We start from the raw sequence: 22,624 nt of genomic DNA, 5'->3' as shown, positions 1-22,624 counted from the left end.
AAGGCCCCTCCCATTATAGTCTTGTGAGTTGTGCTGCTTTTTTGTATCCTATTAACTACTTGTATTTTTTGTGACTTTTATGTTTTTATATTTAAGACAGCCAAGGATCCTATAAGACCCCTAAGGAAGGCATTTTATTTTGCCGAAACACAGCCCGTGTTGGGTCATTTTTATTGTGTACATTATTTGGTTTCTATCCTGTGGGTCACTTGTGACTGTATACACTCTTTGTTGATTGTTTTTTATGATTATTGTTTTTAAGTTATTCATCAGCCATTCTTTCTTTCTACCAGTAGAGGGTACCATTGCAACACAAAGTATTAGAGTTAAAGACTAGTGAATCCTTTGAAAAAATAGAAGCTCCTAAAATGAAAAAGCTTGGAATTGGACTGGCTGGGTGCTGTTTAAAAGCCAAAGACTTATTCACATGGCAGCAGTGAATTAGGACTTTGTTAGTTAACAGCTAAAGAGTGAAGCTAAGGAAAAGCATAAATTCCTTTAACCAAAAGACTATCTAATGATGATGTAGTAGCATGAAGTTTTCTCACATTACAACTTGAAGGAGTTAAGCGGGTTCACTACATCTAAGAATTTGAATGGCAGAATCGCTCACCCTTGAGTTTACTTTCAAAAGGGCTCAGGGGTGTTTTCAGGATTGCTTAGTAAAGCAGATGAAAAGAGAAATACTGATGGTGGTTATTGTAGAGAATTTTCCCGCCACAGCTTAAGGAAGTATACTGGACTGGCTGAAGCCAGTGCTAAAGCTTGGCTGTAAGGCTAAGAAAAAAAAGTGTTCTGAACTGTAAGTGTAAAGTGAAGGCAGAAGCATATCTAAGCCAGTGGCTTGTCATTCCTTATGAGAACATAAGAATTGCCGCTGCTGGGTCAGACCAGTGGTCCACTTTTTTTTGATCGGCCCCAGCCTAGTTGGTGTTGCAGGGTTTTCTTTAGTGAACGCACCCCTGCCTACTTTGCATGCTGTTGCCCTCATTTGCATACGCGGATCAGAGGATGGTCGGAAGACAGGTAAGTGAATCGGGCCGGAGTTGCTAAGGGGTCGCAAACCAATCGGTTTGCTTTGTGAATCTAGGCCATTAACTGTTACTGCAGCAAATGAAGCAGAACACTTAATGGCACCTCAGTAACTGGTGTTAAATAATCTGTGTTATCGTTATCTGCTTTACAGTTTATGTGCAATCAGTATATTGGCTCTGTATTAATTCTATGGGAAGATGCTGGTCTTTCCCAACACTTACATATTACGTATTGTAATTAACATGTGGCAACTGCTCATTTTTAGCATGCTTTAGTAAAAGAGCCCTTTACCCTCCCTCTTCTCTGCCATCTTGAATTGTAGCTTCCAAAGATACATATAGCAGTTGCAGTTTGCTTGCACAGGGGCTAAGATGGCATGTATTCACTTTGAGATTTTAAGACATAAATGCGCTACTGAAAAATGGGGGAGGTAAGGGAGAGTACGTCTTTTAAATCTGAAATTTATTGCCTAGCCAGTCTGCCTTTCGAGATATTTTACAATGTATGTACCTGAGATGCATGTGGATACAGTGGAGACAGTACATGCAAACATATATCAGACACAGTTATTCTGAACATCTTGAAATTCCCAACTGGTCAAGCAGTATCATAGAGTTAGCTGAGAACCTTGTCCTACATATCCTGATCCTTTTGCAGAAGGAGGTTGAAAGCACTTTGCACCATATTTTACTAGGACATACTGCGTCTTTAAATAAATAAAGTATAAACTTCTATAACCCAATCAAACATGTAAGGAAATAATTGCACAGTAATCATTACAAAGTACTTTTTTTTATTTAGAACATTGTGATTTGAATGGAATTCATCTGCCTGCGCACACTGCAGTATCCACAGCAGCCACATGGTGTCAGTATTATCTATTTTAGCAGGGGTAGGCAACCATTATACACAGAGGACCCCATGAATGTCAGTACTATTCCTGGCAGGCCCTAACTTTATGTAATGCAAAACTGGAAATGCACAAAGCTCCTTAAACATTCTGTGATAAATAAATTAATAAAAACAATGGAAACAAAGGGCTAGAGTGGCTATCTGAAAATATTTGCAGAATACAGTATTTAAAACTGCCAAAATTTTGGTTAATGACATTTTCTGGGTGTTCCTTCCATGGTCCCATGGGATGCAGGTTGTCCACTCCTATATTTCAGTAGAATCCCAATTAACTGGTATTCAAGCAACCAGCATTGTTACCCAACCAGTAAAAAAAAACACAGGCAAAAAAACCCAAAACACATCATCCCCAAAGAAGCAGTGGCAGCAGTCCTGAGCTGTGAACTCCCCCCTCCCTCCAGCCCCAAAGCAGCAGCAGTGGCAGTGCTCCCTCACTTACCCAAGTGGCAGCCAGTCAGCAGAGGCAGCGCTGAAAACAGGCCGCTCATGGTTAGCCCTGGCAGGGCCTTTCTTCTGATGCATCACTTCCGACGTGGCAGAGGAAAGGCCCTGCTGAGGCTGACTGCAAGCAGCCTGTTTTCAGCACTGCCTCTGCTGACCGGCTGACACTTCTGCTTCAGTATGTGAGAGGGGTACAGGAGGCCAGACCAGCGCAGAGGAAGGGAAAGTAGATAGGGGGAGGGCAGGGTTTAGCAGGGTGAAGGGGAGGGGAGATGGATAGATGCTGGACCTATAAGTGGGAGAGAAGGGGGGAGGGAAAGTGACCCAGAAAGAAGGGAAGAACAGATGCTGGACCTATAATTGATGGTGGGGATCATAGTGAGGTGGAAAGGGAGATCAAACTATTTGTACAGTAACTCTCAAGCAACCAGAAACTACAGTTATCCAGCATCCATCAATCCCCATGGGTGCCGGATAACTGAGAGGTTTTTTCTTTTACCATATTATGATTCTTCTACTGTTTAGCTATTGCTGGTGCTGATGCTGAAAGGGATTTTTCTTCTCTCAACTTTTAGCTAGATCCATAAGTTTGTAGTTTTTAGGTTTCATAGGTGTATGTGCTACTATTTTCTGCTTCGTAATTGGGTAGAACCCTTAACATTTTAGGAAAAACTTTTTAAAAAAAATTATTTCAGGCATTTGATATACCTCACTTAAAGCAAAAACATAGCAGAATGGTTTACAAAAAAAAATGCTAAAAATGTATTTTAAGAAAAGGGGAGAAAAAGGGAGGAGACAAAGAAGAAAAAAAGGATAAGATACTGGGTACTGAAACAATGAAATTTTGATCACTTTTTTTTTGAAATTAGGAAAAGATGATTCAAAATGAATAGCCAGCAGAAATGCATGCTAAAGTTGTAGACATAGGTAAGAAAAGGTTCTAGTGGTGTCTAATCATATTTGCGCAGGTGAAGGAAGAGAAAGAAAATTGACTTGAGAGGAGCAGAGTGCTTGAGCAGGAACATGTGAAGAGATGAAAGTAACCAAGTACAGTAAGTTGGTTCTTCTTAAAGAGTTAAAAAAAAAATTTTAACACCCCCCTCCTTTATAAAGCTGCGCTAGCATTTTTAGTGCCGGTTGTCACGGTATCAGCTCCAATGCTCATAGAATACCTATGAGCATCCGAGCTGTTACCGCCACAGCTGGTGCTAAAAAACGCTAGTGCAGCTTTGTAAAGAAGAGGATTAATGAGAAGGAGTAGTCTAATTAGTACAGTGGACTGAGAGCCTAGGTAACTGTGTTCAATTCCCATTGCAGCTTCTTCTGACCCTGGGCAACTTAACCCTCCATTGCCACAGAGAAGTACCTGCATATAATACAGTGATGCCTTAGAATCCAAACTTAATCCGTTCCAGAACCCTGTTCGAGTTCCAAGACAATTTTTCCCATTGAAAATAATAGAAACTAGATTAATCTGTTCCTGGGTCCCACAAACTCAAATTTTAACAGTAAATACACTGGATTTTAAGGTAAAATATTAACAAATATTCCAAAGCAGCATTCAGATTCTGGGGCAGAAACACACGCATACAATGTGCAGGGTGTTTGGATTCCAAAGCAGAGTTTGGATTCTGGGGCACAAACATACATATACAAAGTGTAGGGCATTCAGATTCGAAAGCAGAGTTCAGATTCTGGGGCAAAATTTATTACAACAAAAAGTTTGGATTCCAAAACGTTCGAGTTCTGGGGTATTCGGATTCCAAGGTTCCACTGTATATGTAAACCACAGAAAGGCAATATATCAAATCCACAGTTCTTCACCTTTTATTTCATGTGTGCTGCTATAGACAGCCAGTGTTTTGACTTAAGATGACATGTTAGATTGTCATAATGAAAAGTGTTTCACTGCTGCGGATTGAACCAGCTGAAAACGTTTACAAGATTTAAGAAGTAGGCCATTATATAGTGCATTACAGTAGTTTAACCAGATCATAATTAATGCAAAGGGATGTATTGGAGTAAGGAGCATTCTGGAAGTAAAGGGACAGAGTTCATGGTGATGGGATGGGATGTCCCCCTATCATTCTTTATTTGAGACTAGTATTAAACAGGCTGTTCAAACTAGACTCAACAGCATCTACAAAATGCTAGTATCAATAAGTAGAAAATGTAATGCATCTTAGACAACTGGCAACTGGATTCAGTGATTAAGAAAAAGTGCAGAAGATGCTTTCGGCTTTAAATAATGCGCTATTAAATTACATAATTTGTGTCTTGTCTGCCTTTAATATGGCAATAAGACTCCTACTATCTGCAACATCCTTCCATTACATGCCTGGTTTCTTATGCATCTTACTATTACTACTACAGATTCATCCATTGTTTTTACATCAAGATTTCCAACATTTAATAGAAGGCCATTTTCAAAAAGGATTTCAATGTCTGATTTTGGTGTTTCCCACAAGATGTCCAAATTTGGAGGCTCAGAAACATCCATTTTTGAAAGGCAAACCGCTAGACGTCCATAAATTTATTTTTTGAAAATCACCTACTTGGATGTTTTGGCTGACAGAATGTCCAAAGGACATCCAACCTTAGTATACCTAACTTTATACCCCATTTTTTTTACCACAGAAATGTTCATGTCCAAAACATCCAAACCCAGACATTTGGATGTGGGAGGGGCCAGCATTGGACATGGGACTGGCCACATAGACTGCCAACAGAGCAAACTTCACATAAAGGGTGCCAGATATACATCTCACCATAACCCACTGGCTCCTCCTCTCTATGGTTCACTGGCCCACCCACCAGGCTACCATTGACATCTTTGTGATGTTCTACTAGGCTTTCCCATATCAAGTGCTTCTGTTCTAGAGATAGGTATATACTATTTCATTCAGATCTTTGTGAGTTGGGAAGTGGTTAGTGAACACTAGGGGAGTATGGGGGAGATCATTACTTAATCCCTCCAGTAGTCATCTGGTAAGTTTTGGTACCTTTGTGGCACTTAGATGCTTCTAAAACAGGTCTATCCCAAAATGTCTAAGTTCTGTCCAGAACGTCCTGGGAAAGGTTTGATTATTGCCGTACAACGTCCACGTCTAATCCACCCAAAGCTTACCTATGATAAACCACCTAAAACTCTCCCTAGACCTCTGGATGTATAGCAGGCAAAACCCTTCACTAAACTTCCAGAAAGTCAACTTCGAAAACCAGCACTTCGACGCCCCAATGATTATGATGTCCAAGTGCTGGTTTATGATGGTTTTGGGACATCTTTATTTTTTGATCATGAGCTCCTTTTTTTCCTGATCATCCACTACACAGTTCTCTTCTATACCCATAGTTTTCTTCTTTTCCCATATCTTGAAGACAATTTAATTATCTTCTCAGATGATATAAAAACACAGGCAACCAAATCTTTAGGAAGGTTGTACCAAAACCAGATAGACATGGAAAGCTCTATTTGTAATTTATAAACAACTGTTTTACAGTATATTGTCCCTTTTTATATTTAATATAAATATTTAAATACAAAATCATGTGTTTGAAGCTTGTGTAGATGAGGACAGAGCCTGCAGGGAAAGGGGGGGGTTGGGGACAGAACCTGCAGGAACAGGGTGGGGATAGGGATAAAGTCTGTGTGGACAAGGTGAGGATGGGATGGGGACAGGGACAAACTTTGTCCCCCTTGTCATTATCTATTCTGAAGTTCTGAGAGATCTCAGCCTATAGAGGACAAAGAGAGGAGAACAGGGGAGTGTCATTTTGTGATTGAAAAGATAATTCTAAGAATTTTAATAGTTTCACAAAATGGGAGAAGAGAATTTCTTATAAGTGGAGTTGGAAGTATGATAGAATTGGTACAGGACGGTGGCATAGCCCGGATGGGTAGAGGACCACAAACTTTGGGCTCAGGCCTAACCAAAATTGGCTCACCAACTGAAGACCTCTTCCTTTCTAAAACTCTTCCAAGCTGGGCAACTGGTAGTGATGGGGATAGCAGTGTCCATGAATCGCTGCCAGTGTCTACCCTCCCCCCCCCCCCCACACACACACATACACACTCACACAGCTGGCCTTTGGCAGGATATATTGACCAGTTAGTTGGCAACTCTCAATCTAGGTTAAAATCTTCCTGGTTTAAGACTGGCTTTGTATTGTTTGCAGTCTGCCTGATTGTAGCAATCAGTCATCCTGTTTCTGAAAGTGGATTGCTTGGAAAGATTTCCCAGCACAGGCATATCTGTACATTGGCTTGGTGTTTTGTGTGCTGTTTAACAAGATCCCAGATGCACAGGACTCTAAAAAGAAAATTAAGGTCTGGGAGGGTTTGAAGTGCCTGAGCTCTGCTGCACAGGATATTTATCTAATAAGAAGTACCTCTGTAATAAAGGGTGAAATATCTGTTATAAACCTCCCTCTGGAGTACAATAACAGAATACTTTAAAATCATAATTTTAAGTGTAGAGGAATTTCAACAAGTCTCCAGTAAAATGGATGTGTGTGAATGTACTGTACTATTATATTATCTGGCATGATGCATTCTTTGGAGATAAAGGTAGCTTTTACTATCAGTTGTGGCAGTGTGCTAATTCATGAAGCATTACAAGCCCGTTGTATAGACTGGAAGAACATGATTGAGGGCTGTTGGTAGTCCAATCACACTTTGGAGGTAATTTTATAAGGGGGCCTAAGTTAAGCCTATTTTATAAAGACCAGTAAGTATCTACATGTTTTAATAAAATATTACCTTAAAATAGCAGGCACACACATTTATACCAGCCCTAGTGTCCAAATCAATATTCCTTATAAATGAACTCCGCCTAAACTCCACCTCACATACATCCACTGGCAAAGTACTCACCATCATTTAAAGCACATATTTTTGAATTGGTCATTCTTTTATAAGAGGTCATTTATGCGTCTAAGTGACCATGTTCACACAAAAGGGGAGAGTTATCAATATGGGCTAGGTCAAGACGTCTTATTATACTGTTAACTCTAGTTATTAGTAACTAGGTCTCGCTACATAAAATGGAACCTGCGCTGTCTGATTGATTTTGGTTTAAAAAAGAATGACCATGTTAGCCCATACTATCGTTTACTTCATTGGCTGCCTTTGGAGGCAAGAGTACTATTGAAATTCTCCTGTATCTGCTTTAAGCGGATATCGGGATTGTCTCCAGCTTACCTTTTTCCTCATTTTGTGTTGCATAGACCATCAAGGGAAACTAGAAACTTCTACTTATTTGCTTATCAAAAAATTAATGGGTGTAGATATAAGACCTTCTTAGATAGGACCCTAGCGTTTCAAGCAGGTAGACAGCAATCTTGGTTAGGTACCATATATACTTGAATATAAGTCGATCCGAATATAAGTCGAGACCCCCATTTTTCCCCCAAAAAGGAGGAAAAATGGTTGACTCGAATATAAATTGGGGGCTTAATATTCAAGTGCCATGCCCTGCTAAGATCTGCACCCAGTGTCCCCTCCGTCACGTCCTCCCCTGTAAGGTTCTGCACTCAGCCCCCCTCCCTGCCAGACTCTGAACACTGTCCCACCTTCCTTCCCTGTACCCTCTTCCCCCTAAAAAGAGCCAACCTCATCAGTGATGTCACAATGGCTTGATTGTCCCATACTCCCCTCTGCCCTCTGCCCTCTAACCCAGCCAGCAGTGAAAGCTAGCACATGATTCAATACCATGCACTAGTTGTCACGATTGGTGATGGTGCACTTAAACGAACCGTCACCTGAAAAAGAGGCAACTGCAGCTGTGCTACCAGCAGCCTGGTAGTGCAAGGCACTGTCAGGATAGGTGCTGTGGCAATTCTCCTCCCCCAATCACCCCATTAACAAATGCTAACCCCCAACAGTACCCAATCCCTACCCCACACTTCCCAATCCAAACAAATTCCCTTCCACCAATAGCCCCTTAACTTAAACCACCTAGTAGTGGTAGGCCAGGACAGGAGTGATCCCTCCTGTCTCCTGCCCGGCTGACACTAATAATTACCACCCTCCCTCCTTCCCTCCCTCGCGTACCTAGCTCCCTGGTGGTCCAGCGTATATGCGCTGAAATCCTCTTTTTAAAGATAGTAGCCAGCAGATCACACTGGCTGGCATGCAGGAATGAGCTTTTCATGCTCCCGACTGGCTCTGCACTGCTCACTGATAGGCTGCCGCAAGTTCTTGCGAGATTCACGGTTCTCGCAGTAGCCTATCAATGAGCGGTGCAGGGCCGGCTGGGAGCACGAAAAGCTTGCTCCTGAGTGACGGCCTGGGTGCGCTGCAGGCTACTACTTTTACAAAAGAGGATTTCAGCGCATACAAGCTGGACCACCAGGGAACTAGGTACACGAGGGAAGGAAGGAGGGAGGGTGGTAATTATTAGTGTCATCCGGGGCAAGAGACAGAAGGGATTCCTCCTGTCCTGCGCCTAAGGCAGGCCTGCAAGAAGTCCGGGAGGGTTTTGGGTGATCACTGGGGGATGACCCAAATATAAACCAGGACCCCCATTTTATGGCCAATTTTGTGGCCCCAAAATCCCCGTTTATATTCGAGTATATACAGTAAATGTATTCAGCTTATTGCTCTTTTCGGAAATTAATTAAGACCACTTTGTTCGATAAGTTTATTACTTAATGAGAGTTTTATTATGGGAACTGTATTTCATAGACATCTGTATTTTATTTCTTAAATAAAGTTTTTATTGAAACTGTATTTTACGAACATCTATATTTTTACTACATTATTTTATTTCGCTGATGTCCAGCTCTTTTTAGTGTAAACCGCCTAGAACTTTTGGTTATGGTGGTATAAAAGAGTAAAGTTATTATTATTATTAATGGTAAAGTAATCCATCTGAGCAGTAGCTCATGTTGATAACTACATCCAGCTGTGTAGTAACGGGGGCAGGGGGGCAGGCTGCCCCAAGTGCCGGCACATCTCAAACCTCCCCAGCTATGACCTCCCTAACCCTCCCCCCCCCCCCCCCGACCTCTTGAAATCTTCGACAGAACAAGCAATTACTCTGACCTGCTGCTTGCGCTGGCCTGATTCCCTCTGAAATCATTTCCGGGTCACAGGGCCAGGAAGTGATATCAGAGGGAAAGCCAACACTAGCATGAGAAGCAGGCCGGAGAAACTGCTCACATAAGCGAAGATTTAAAGAGATAGGGCATGGGAAGGGAGGGTGGGCATGGGGGGCATGGAAGGAGAGGGGGTTGTTGCAGAAGGAGAGGGGGCAGAAAGGAGGGCACGGGGGGCACCACTGCCCTGTATGTCTCCTACCTTTGCTATGCCACTGACTATTTATTTAATTTGTTTTATATCCATTCCTCCCTGCTACTCAGGCTCTCATTCCACTTCACAAATCACTACTGGCATAGCATGGTGAGAAGCATGGTGGGTCTGGAAAGCTTGCATGTGAAGCAGTGGAACCGATACCCCTGACGCATCAAGACGAAGCGAAACGGAGGGTTCCCTGTTGGATTGATTGGCTGCAAGGCGCAGGAGGTGGAGTTTGGACTGAGAAGTTCCTGGACGCCAGTAGCAGCTAAGTTATTTCTGTTTTTTATCTGCCTCCTATGCAATATCATGGACCGTAGTGCTGAAGTGCTCACTTACCTACAATATCATGAGTTGCGGCTATGTGCCCCAGCGTGCTGTCTGACATCACTCTGCAGGCTATTACAGTGCTTTTTTTTCTATACTTTTTGTTTACATGCAGGAATGTTTATTTTTAAGAAGTGGATTTTTTTGCCAGATGAAGCAGAACTGAGGCTTTTTCTCCACTTCTTTTTTCTTTTTCTTTTTCCTGCTTTCCTATGTTGTGCTGTGTGAATGACTGATGTGTATGATTAAGGCCTTTTAGTGTTGCAGAGTAGGTATCTGATTCCATATAGAGTATTGATTTGAGTGAGAAATTGGATTTAACAGACCCTGGTCCCTAGGTGAAATGTTTTGGGGGTGTAACCCCCACATTATACTGCAAACTTAACTTTTTCCCTAAAAAAATAGGGAAAAAGTTAAGTTTCCAGTATAATTTGAGGTTACAACCCCTCAACTCCCCCCCCCCCAAAGCCAGTGCGATCCCTATTAAATAAAGTGGGGGGTTTCCCCTCCAACACCCCCCGTCGGAGCCCTTTAAAAGAAGGTTTTCCTGTGGTGCGCTGAAGTCTTGCGCTGAATTATCAGCGCTCGTTTATTGGCACGCGTTTATCTCGTGCACTTAAGACTATGAACCAAAATACCTCCAAATTGAGCAGTTAATTTATCATTTATCCCTTCATTCACCTACAGTTAGGTCCAAACAGAAATAAACCAGGAGTATAATCTCTGCAGAACTTCCCTTTTTGGGCGATGATACGGTATATAAATTTAAGTTTTAGATAGATTAGATGTTATGAAAATAACTTTATTGAAGAAGGACCCAACTTGGCCAAGTTTGGGCAAAAAAAATGGGAGAATGCAGAATAACAGCTTCCTAAGTACCAAAATGAAGTATGCAGTACACAGTCAAACCTCAGTTTGTGAGAAATGCGGTTTGAGAGTGTTTTGCAAGGCGAGCAAAACATTTTCGCAAATCGTGACTCGCAAACTGATTTGTGAGTCCCCTCGCCTGCGAACCGGCATCGCCCCCCCGCTTCGACGCTGCCCCCCCCAACTAACTGGCACCGCCCCCCTCGCGAACGCCTGCCCGCCCAAACTGGAGCTGGTGATGGTGCCCGAAGATCGTGCTGCTTGCCGGACTGGGCCTCGAGCATATGCGCATGCTCGTTCTCTCTGAGAATCTCAGAGAGAGGCGGGAGCCAGAAGGCCTTGAGAATGTGCAGATACTCAAGACCCAGTCCAGCAAGCAGCACGATCTTCGGGCACCGGCACCGGCACCTCCTGTGGGTTGGTGCTGCGTGCCGGTGCCAGATGGGGGTAAGGCTTCAGTTTGGATGGGTGGGCGTTTGCGAAGATGGGCGATGCTGGTTTACGGCGGGGTGGCGTTTGCGAGCGTGGGGGATGTGGAAATGCACTAGTGGCCTCGAGGGTGGGGGTGTGGTGGGGTGGGATGGAAGTGGAACCAATCAAGCAAGTTTCCCTTACTTCCTATGGGGAAACTCGCTATGATATACGAGTAATTTGGTTTATGAGCATGCTTCTGGAACGAATTATGCTCGTAAACCAAGGTTCCACTGTACTTCATTTTGGTACTCAGGGAGGTATTATTCTGCATACAAGGAGGATTTTTCAATAAAGCTATTTGTGTATCAACGGCTGTTCCTCCATCCTTGGACAACCTTTGCTGCCTGTTGGTGTGTCTACATTTAGATGTCAGTTGAATGCATAAGTTATAGAATATTAGTACTTATAATAACTGTAACAACCATGTGTGTGTGTGCTGGCCATGCATTTAGCGGTGTTCTAGAATAATGGCACACAACTCACTTACTGCAGAAATGCAAAGGGATGTGCACATGGGCAGTGCACGGGTGGGGTCTGGGCAGAATATGAGCAAGCCCCACATTTACACCTGTATCATACAGAATACTGTATGTTACTGGGTATAGTTCTGCTTCTTAGGTATGCTTATTTACACCTCTATAGACATGGTGCAAATGGGCAGGCAGACATGTTGGCATGCCCAGATGCCATTATAGAATTAGCACTTAGGAGGAAATTCTCAAAAGTTTGCCATGCCAATAAGACTGGTTGTACCCAGTCTTACTTGCAAGGCAACTCAGCCTCCAATGCTCAAAAGGGTTCTTGGGGGCGGGGAATGGCTTTTACCAATCATGGTAGCAGCCACTGTGAGCCCTATGGAAATGCATTACAGGAAGTTCATTAGTATTGAAATGAGCATTCCTTGTACGCCCGCCTTTTACTTGGTCAAATTTTCCAGCAAGTCTGGAGCTGCTGGTAATTTGTGTGTCTGTTATGTGAGTGTATGTCCCGCACCTCTGGTCAGAATGCAGCAGTTTGGCATGGGACGCTCACTCACCTAACAGATGCACAACAGCTGTGTCCGTATCAGGTGTTAAAACAACCACAGAAATACATTTTAATAAACTGCTCATGAACTCTGGTGATTGGGAGCTGTACTGGGCCCGCATGGATGAGCTGTGCCTACCGCTTGGTTCTTCTGCGCAGTGACGGGACTAAATCGCGCGAGACAACGGCGCGCCGACAACTGAGCGCAGACAACTGAGCGCAAGGTTGACGGCGCGCCGAAGAAAAGCACTATTTTAAAGGGCTCTGATGGGGGGATGTGGGGGGGAAACCCCCCACTTTACTTAACAGATATTGCGCTGGTGTTGTGGGGGGTTTGGGGGGTTGTAACCCCCCACATTATACTTAAAAATGAACTTTTTCCATAAAAAACAGGCAAAAAGTTTGGTTTCAAGTATAATGAGGGGGGTTACAACCCCCCAAACCCCCCACAACGCCAGCGCGATGTCTGTTAAGTACAATAGGGGTGTTCCCCACTAACACCCCCCGTCGGAACCCTTTAAAATAGTGCTTTTCTTCGGTGCGCTGTCAACCTTGCGCTCAGTTGTCAGCGCGCCATTGTCTCACGCGATTTTGTTTATGAACCCTTCTGCGCAGCCGCCAGGCACAGTTCTTTCCTCTTTTACTGGACTACTCAGCACAAATCGCGTGCATTTAATTTGCATGCTATTTGTGCTGCGCATAGCCCGGCAAAACAAAATCGCTCCAACCCAGTAATTTTTTTTTTTTTACCAGGTTGCCAGAACTTTGTGCATCCTGCTCTTTGTGAGCGGCATCTTAGCCTCTAACTTTTGACACCTTTTACAGAGCTGCTCCTTAAAGTGCATACCCCCTTATAAAATTACCCTCCAAGTGCTTTGAAACTGTCTGATCTGTGAGATAGTAGTTCACCATGCACCACTGCCCTGGCACTCATTCAGAGCTGGAGCAGCCTGGAGTATGGGTCTTACCTCCACTTGGTTCGACGATTCTGGAACCAGGTTTTGACCTGGGCATCAGTCATCTTAAGAGCCTTGGCCAGAGTGGCCCTTTCAGCTGAGGCCAAATATTTCTGTCGGTGGAAGCGCTTCTCCAGCTCACAGATCTGCACCCGGCTGAATGAGGTCCGAGGCTTTTTCCTCTTAGGAGGTGTCCGATTCTGGTAAGGGTGGCCAATACGCCGAGTCACCGAGAACGGAGACAGAGCAGCTGTAAAGAAGAGCAGCAAAGTGACTCTTCAAGTAAATGACTATTCAAGAATAGCTTTTGACATCTGAGGCAGAAGTGATCCAGTGTAGTTAATGCTTTCAGTGCCTAACATGTAAATTCAAACTAATTTCAGACCATCTCCTTAGGGTTGATTTGTTTTTTGCCAAGTTTATTAACCTGGTTTAAATACAGCTTATTGTACTTATGAGTGGGTGCTGAAAAGTTCTCAGCCTAACCAACTGACTGAAAAGAATGCTATCATATTTCATTAAGTGCCAGTTTGCAGAAATAAAATTCTATGTTTTGACATTGCTCTTCTTCGTTGGGCTGAGAACTTTTCAGCACCCCCCTCATACATGCATTAGCTTATACTTGCCCCATTATTGACAATGTGCTAGATTTACTAATAACATCTGTTAAATAGCAATAATGCATGTTAAAATGCAAAAACTACACTATACTAGAGACTTGTATTTCCTGCCAACTCTCTTTAATAAAGGTGCAAGACGGGTAACCATAAGACTCAACCATAACAATCATATAGGTACTAAAAGAAATAGTCTAGCTTTATGTATACTATACAAATCAGTCTCCTAAATTCACAAAACTTATCTTTGCAAAAAGATGCATTTTCACTTTTCTTTGAAACAACAGAGAAGACGAAGAAGAATGAATATCCTGTGGAGGAAGGTTCCAAATTCTAATGGCATGAACAAATAAGATGGACCATATACCCATCTTTGTTTTACACCTTTCTAAGACATTAACTGCAAAATGAGCATGTATTGACCCTGAAAAGAAGTACCGGAAAGAGAAAATCATAAAAGAACATCCTCTGGAACATCACCAAATAATGTCTTAAAACTAAACAGCAAAGTTTAAAAGCAATTTGTGCTTCTATAGGAAGACCAGCAAATGATGGGAGTACAATTATGCACCTTACTACAGTATATTAAAGCAGCTTAGTAAATCTAGTCCTTATTTATTCCCAGTATGCCTGATGATGAAATGTTTCCTGTTTGAGAATCTGCAGCAGCCCTCTAGTGTAATAAACTCTGCTAGGATTGTGGAAGAAGATTAATATGTATAATCTTTTAAAATAGATGTCTGGTAGCCTCTGGACTATTTCTTAAGTAATGGACTCTTGCTTTGAATGTTTGGGCTTTATCCTGAAAGATTAGAATCAATTGTTTTCGGTGTCTCTTGCTGATGGAATGTGATTCCAGGTTCTTAAGGGCTAGATCTGAATGCCTGCTTCCTCCAGGGCTGAGTTCCACATAACACAAAGGCTCTATCAGCACGGATGGTAAACACTGATTTGCTAATAAAGTTTAAGCAATGCTGGATTTTTGTTAGATTAGATTTTGTCTTGTGCCCTTTTTTCTCAAACAATATTATGCATAATTAGAACAAGCAGACAGCATGCCATTTTGGAACAAGCCAGTCAGATCTAGGTCATACAACTATAGTTATATATCACTGAAATAATTCCCCCCTTGGTTTCTTATATAGAATTACGTAACTACCACGCAACGATTAGTGGTTTCTTGGTAAGGAGCTTTTACCAGTTCTGTTTTCACAGTAATTTCACTTGGGCTCCTGGGAGTTTTAGTACGTCATTGCTACAGCAGAGATACCAGACAGTTCCAAGTCACCCAGAGCAAGATAGGCAGTCAGCCTTACCTTGCCACCCACATGGACCTGCGGCCTTTCTTCCTTCGGGGAAAACAGAGTAAATCATAACCACTTACCCCCTCATTCTATAAAGCTGTGCACCCATATTTCCAACTAGTGTGTAAATTTGCACGCAAAATTATGGAATAGAGCCAGTGGTACACCCCGCTTACACTGACCCCTCTCCCTCCTTTTACAAAGCAGTGGTAGTGGTTGCTGTTGTAGTAATTGCTCCGACGCCCATAGGGATTTAATGGGCATCAGAGCATTTGCTGTGCGCAAGCCGCTACCTTGGCTTTGTAAATAGGGGGTTGTTAAATTAGGTGTTATATGGCCTTAAGTACCAATAATAGCCATTAATTAGTGCTAATTGGCACTAATTAATAGTTACATGCATGACTGCACACAGGCAATAAATTAAGGGCTAGATTCACTAAGGACATGGATCTGATCTGATCCATGCCCGGGGGGCTGATTCAAGAATCGCCCTCATGCAAATGAGGGCGATCGGAATCACGCCCCAAACTGCCTGCCCAGATCGATCGCTCTATGGCGATCCCAACGCATGCTCAGACCATCTGTAGATGTTCTGCGCATCCGCTGGACCTCCGGGCCCGGCAGAGATTTTTTTTTTTACTTCTTTTGAAGCCCATGGTTTTAACTCGCTTAAGCCCATGGGTTAAAACCACGGGCTTGCACTGCAGGGAACAGTGGAAGAGTCGGGGCAGGCAGGCGTTTGGGTCAGGCAAATCAGGGCAGCGGGAGAGTCGGGGCTGCAGGAGGCATTCGGGGTAGGCAGATCAGGGCAGCGGGAGAGTCGGGGCTGCAGGAGGCATTCGGGGTAGGCAGATCAGAGCTGCGGAAGAGTTGGGTCTGAAGAAGGCGTTCGGATCAGGCAGATCAGGGCAGCGGGAGAGTCGGGGCTGCAGGAGGCATTTGGGGATGGCAGATCAGGGCAGCGGGAGAGTCGGGGCTGCAGGAGGCGTTCGAGTCAGGCAGATCAGGGCAGCGGGAGAGTTGGGGCTGCAGGAGGCCTTCGGATCAGGCAGATCAGGGCAGTGGGAGAGTTAGGGCTGCAGGAGGCATTCGAGTCAGGCAGATCAGGGCAGTGGGAGAGTTGGGGCTGCAGGAGGCCTTCGGATCAGGCAGATCAGGGCAGCGGGAGAGTCGGGGCTGCAGGAGGTGTTCGGGTCAGGCAGATCAGGGCAGCGGGAGAGTTGGGGCTGCAGGAGGCCTTTGGGTCAAGCAGATCAGGGCAGCGGGAGAGTCGGGGCTGCAGGAGGTGTTCGGGTCAGGCAGATCAGGGCAGCTGGAGACTTGGGGCTTAAGGAGGCATTCGGGGCTGCAGGAGATCGGGGCTGACATGGCAGATTACAGGGTGGCAAAAAGCAGGGCAGTCGGAAAGGGCTTGAACGACTGGTCTTCAGCAGTTGCTTGTTTGTGATCGGCCAGCCCAGTCGGTGTTGCAGAGTTTTGGTTAGTGAATCGCATCCCTGCCTACTTTGCATGCTGTTTCCCTCATTTGTATGTGCGGATCGGAGGATGGTTGGCAGAGAGGTAAATGAATCGGGATGGAAGGAAAGCAGGTCAAAAAGGGGTCGCAAACCGATCGGTACACGATCGGATTGCTTTCTTAGTGCCTGTATGCTATAGTGTGCAGCTACAAAGGGGGCATGCTCATGGGCACATTAGAGTATGTCTTGCAGCTGTTCACATTAAGTTATAGAATGCTATCACTTACACGTGTGACTGCAAATTGTAGGCACTAATATTTATACCAGCCTTTGGCATGGCATAAGTGCTCCCACCTGAAGTTAGCCACACATATGAGGGCCGGGTTCCGGCCCTCAGCTACAGAAAAAGGATGGCTCAGTGGACCCGTTTAGTAATTTCAAGTTTACAACAAGCAGTGTCTACTGTGAACTGACTAAACTCAAGGTTAACAAAGCAATGGGGCCAGACAACCTACACCCCAGGGTGCTCAGGGAGTTAGGGGACGTCCTGGCGGAACCACTATCCGCTCTCTTCAATCTCTCCCTTAGTACAGGTAGAGTCCCGTTGGACTGGAAAACGGCTAATGTCATTCCACTCCACAAAAAAGGTTGCAGAACAGAGGCTGAGAACTACAGACCAGTGAGTCTCACATCTATAGTGAGCAAACTAATGGAAACCATAATCAAACACCAATTAGATAATATCCTGGATGAGGAGAATCTACGGGATCCCCGTCAACATGGATTTACCAAGGGGAAAATCCTGCCAATCCAACTTGATCAGCTTCTTTAACTGGGTGACGGGGAAGCTTGATATTGGAGAGTCCTTGGACATTGTATACTTGGATTTCAGCAAAGCATTTGATAGTGTCCCACACCACAGGTTGTTGTGCAAAATGAGTTCTATGGGATTAGGTGACACTTTGACAAAATGGGTTGGGGACTGGCTTGGTGGTAGGCTTCAGAGAGTGGTGGTGAACGGCACCCCCTCCGTAATGACGGCAGTGATCAGCGGGGTGCCACAGGGCTCGGTCTTAGGCCCGATCCTTTTCAATATCTTTATAAGGGACCTGGCTGAGGGGCTTCGTGGTAAAATAACGTTATTCGCCGATGATGCCAAACTGTGTAATATAACAAGCAAGAGCACAACGGACAATATGAAACACGACCTACTCCTATTGGAGCAATGGTCAAAGACCTGGCAACTGAGTTTTAATGCCAAGAAATGCAAAGTCATGCACCTTGGCAGTCAAAATCCATGCGAGACTTACACCCTAAATGGCGAGATCCTAGCAAGGACGGTTGCAGAATGGGACCTAGGGGTGATCATCAGTGAAGACATGAAGACTGCCAATCAAGTGGAGCGGGCTTCATCTAAGGCTAGGCAGATCATAGGATGCATACGTAGGAGTTTCGTCAGCCGTAAGCCTGAAGTCATTATGCCGTTGTATAGATTTATGGTGAGGCCCCATCTGGAATATTGCGTGCAATTCTGGAGGCCTCATTATCGCAAGGATGTACTGAGGCTTGAGTCGGTCCAGCAAATGGCCACCCGGATGGTCTCAGGACTCAAGGATCTCCCGTACGAGGAACGGCTGGACAAATTACGGCTATACTCACTCGAGGAACGCAGAGAGAGGGGAGACATGATCGAGACATTCAAATACCTCACGGGCCGTATCGAGGTAGAAGAAGATATCTTCTTCTTCAGGGGTCCGACGGCAACAAGAGGACATCCATGGAAAATCAGGGGGGGGAAATTGCATGGCGACACCAGGAAATACTTTTTCACCGAAAGAGTGGTTGATCGCTGGAATAGACTTCCACTTCAGGTGATCGAGGCAAGCAGCGTGCCTGATTTTAAGAAGAAATGGGATCATTACGTGGGATCTCTGCACAGAGTTAAATAGGGGAGGGTTATTATGGTGGGCAGACTTGATGGGCCGCGGCCCTTATCTGCCGTCTTTTTCTATGTTTCTATGTTTCTATAAGGCTCTATTGTATAGTGGCAATTTTGTATGCAGTTGGGGCCAGATTCTAGAAAGGATGCCTACATTAGACGCTGCTAGGCACCCTAATTCTGGATGCCTAATGATGACTAAGTAAGATCCACGTGCAATCCACGCCATTGAAATTAATTGATAATTTATTTAAAAAAAATTACTAATAAAGAGTTCCATGCAGAACTCGGAGATGCACCTAGTGAAACCTAAGTGGAGTCACCCTCCAATCCCTAATGATGCCAACCTGAAAAGTAGGTGTGGTTAGGGGCGGAGAATAGACATAGTTGACTTAGGCATCACTAGGCATATGAGTTAGGTACTAGTCCATTAGGCCAGGTAAAACCTGGCCTAATGTACTGGTGTCCAGTTTTAGGATGCCTAGCAATGCCTAAGCATGCCTAGCCGCTGTTAGGTGGGATTCTATAAAGGATGCCTAGCAGATGATTGACAACCACGCTGAGCTGCATCTATGATGTAGGCGCACTTGGGCACCATTTATAGAATGTGGCCCTTGGTGCTTAGTGTCCATACTTTTTGTGCCTAATTTTTGGTGTGCTTTCTTAAATCTACCCCTTACGGTATAAAATTACAGAACATTCTCTGCAGGGAGCCATACCTTGGCAATAAGGCAATTTTAAAAAAGCAAGTCATTCTCCAAAAAACACTCAACTTGCTCTTCAACGCTTGTTCATATGTTCACAGTATGAACCGTTACTGTCATTGGATCAATCTCACCATTATTCTTATTAAATTAATTAATTATCTATTTTATTTTATGTCTTAATATTAACATAAATTCAGGGTTAATACAGAGAACAACACAGCTCCTATTGTCAATCATTGGAAGAAAATGAGTCATGCATTGCAAGACATCAAATGACGTATTATTGACACAGTACAATAGGGACGATGGGTGGAAATTATAAAATAATTATTGAATTTAAAAGAACAGTGGATATTTCGTTTGAATGCAATGGCTCCTGAAGGCTTGAATGAGGAATAGATTGAATGTCTATTATATGAGAATGCTGACTATGACGGAGTAAACTCAGGCTAGAAGAAGGCAATCCAATCAATGATGAGCATGCCAAACTAGAGGCCTTTATAATGAAGGGGAACTGAAGTCAGACACTTCCAAACTTGAAGTAGTTACCAACAGGTCTTGTGGAATGCTTGAGTACCTGAATGTAAACCACTTAGACAGTAGACTATAAGTGATATATAAATGCTTAAATAAATAAAAGAAAAACAGATGCTGAAATAGTCATCAAAGAAGATATCTGAGAGAATGTTCTCTTGAGTTAGTGATAAAGTACTGTATAAACTTGATTAAGTATCCTTAGTGAACGGCGTGGTTTTAATATGAACTTCTTTTTTAAGTATAGAGCGCTGGAGGAGCCTCGACCCTGAGGAAGTACAATTGAAACATGATCGTGGCAGGAATGGCACTCCTTGCAATAGCCCAGAACAGATAAATGGCCCTAAAAAAAATATTAGGACATAAAAAATATTAAAATATAAAGTGAAATAATATATAAATAATTAAGTAGGAATAATGGTGAGACTGATCCAATGACGATAGCGGCTCATATGGTGAACATATGAACAAGCCTTGAAGAGCCAGTTGAGGATCTATTAAAGAGATAAGAGATTGTTATATTTTATGTTCATGTATCCCTCTATTAAGGCCTGTTGATTCAAGAGATTTTTAAATGACATTTGCGTTTCAATTAGGAAAACTGAATTCTTGGCTGAGTCCTTTGATCTTTCAAATGTCTTCATATACTGCTTTTAGAAGGATTTTAAAAACATATTTGTTTGATAAATTTTATTACATAATTGTTCTTAAGTTCAATTTTACTATGTTTAATATGTATATTTCACTGATTGTCCAGTTCTTCTTCTTTGTGAACCGCCCGGATCTTCTATGGGTGGGCGGTATACAAGAATAAAGTTATTATTATTATTTATTATTATTACCCATGTGAGAAATGCAAATACAGTACCAATATTTTCTAATGGTGTTAATTATTGCAGAATAACACAGAGAGGGTGAACACTTAAATTGTATATCACTTGCATATAATCAGGTATAGTCAAATAACTACAGAGAAACTATAAAGATATTACTTATACATATAATTCTAATAAGGCAGGGGGTCACTAAAGAGGTAATATTATAAATAGTATATTAATAAAACTAGTCTTTAAGCCCGTTACATTAACGGGTGCTAGAACATATGTGTGTGTCTGTCTTTATTTCTTTCTCTCTCTCTCCTTAGCTGCTTTCTTTCTTTCTGCCTTTATTTTTCCTTGGCTGTCCTCTGTTCCTTTTTCTTCACCCCCCCCTGTCCATCAGCATCTCTTTCCTTCTCCCCCTGTCCAACAGTAGGCATCCCTTCCTTTATTATCCCCCCCTCCTCCTTCTTATCCCTATGATACTCTTATCTTGCTCTGTCCCTGATCAGAGGTTCCCGACAGCCGCCCAGTTGCACCCATTGGAAAAGTTCCCACTGCCGCATCCCGCACCCCTCCTGACGCGGCTCCCGCTGTCCTTTCTGTCTGTCTGTGTCCCTGGCCCCCTTTGCCTGTCTGTCTTTCTGTGTATCTCCCTGCCCCTGTGTCTTTCTTCTTTCTCCCTCTGTCTGTCTGTCCAAAGCAGCATTCCATCCCCCTCCATTTCCCTCCCCCCACACCAGTTCCCTGTGCACCTGCCCCTGTGTCTTTCTTATTTTCTTTGTGTTTCCCTTCCTCTCTCTGTCTGTCTGTCCAAAGCAGCATTCCCTCCCCCTCCATTTCCCTCCCCCCCACCAGTTCCCTGTGCAGCAGCATTAGCGTTTCCTCTACTCCCCCCCCCCTTTCCCTTCCTGCGGTCCAGACTACAAACGTGGTGATTACAGCAGCGCTTGCATCAATCTCCACACGCTGCTTCGGGTCCTTCTACTGCCCTGATTTACTCTGGCACGTCACTGATGACATCATCAGAGATGCGGCAGAGCAAATCAGGACAGTAGAAGGGCCCGAAGCAGTGTGTGATGACTGATGCACACGCTGCTGGAATCGCCATTCGGGCCCGCGGGAAGAGAAGGGGGTGGGTGTCAAAGGAGGAACGGAAATCGGCGGCGGCAGGAGGAACGGAGATCGGCGTTTGGCTGCGGTCCGGCTTGTAGAGGGCAGGGAGGCTGTGGGGAAGAGAAGGGGTGGGTGGCAAAGGAGGAACGGAGATCGGCGGCGGCAGGAGGAACGGAGATCGGCGTCTGGCTGCGGTCGGGCTTGTGTAGAGCAGGGAGGCTGTGACGTATTAAGCGAGCAGGTGGTGACGTAAAACCCGCGCATGCGCACTCGTGTTTTCGCGACGGATCAGGGAACACGTTTTTTTAGTGTGCATGCGCGGCCTATCATTTTATTATATTAGATGGTAATGGAAAACTAAATGAAATACTGGTAAAATTCCAGAAGGAGTTTATCAAACACTGTGTGCACATACAAGTAGCAAGTACTGCTGACTCAAAGGATGGGAGGGTGGCATTCCTGAGACATTGAATACAATGCCTACAGTCAAATGAACATTGTATCGCGGTATCAGCAGATTTTACCATAAGGACTATTGTTTAAAAAGATGGTCTAAGCATGTCATGTGAGGGGTGAGTATGTGAAAGGAGGGAACAGTGCCCAAATATGGGCAGCTCTAAATATGGCCAGGGTCTGAAGAATAAGGGGTGGAGAGATAGGAAATAAGTGGGAAGGATTTAAGAGTTTGTGAACTGTACTGTTCTACCCAATGAGTAGACAGGCAGGAGGGGCTAACTAAAGATTGTACAGACTATATAATCAATTAATGTACTATGCTAGGTGTGTCCATCTTGCCA

The 22,624-nt window shown here is 43.9% G+C and overlaps 1 protein-coding gene across 1 annotated transcript in view; it reads right to left on the bottom strand.

Moving 5' to 3' along the window:
- TLX2 (T cell leukemia homeobox 2) overlaps positions 1–22,624 on the bottom strand; it is a 59,387-nt gene that overhangs the window by 7,840 nt on the left and 28,923 nt on the right. Inside the window, exon 2 of the mRNA XM_033959935.1 lies at positions 13,348–13,585. Coding sequence (XP_033815826.1) covers positions 13,348–13,585 — 238 coding nt within the window. The remainder of the gene's footprint in view (positions 1–13,347; positions 13,586–22,624) is intronic.

Source organism: Geotrypetes seraphini, chromosome 1 (assembly GCF_902459505.1).
Source record: "Geotrypetes seraphini chromosome 1, aGeoSer1.1, whole genome shotgun sequence".
Classification (NCBI taxonomy): Eukaryota; Metazoa; Chordata; class Amphibia; order Gymnophiona; family Dermophiidae; genus Geotrypetes; species Geotrypetes seraphini.
Note: the sequence above shows the minus strand (reverse complement) of the source record. Positions and strands in the feature narration are given on the sequence as shown.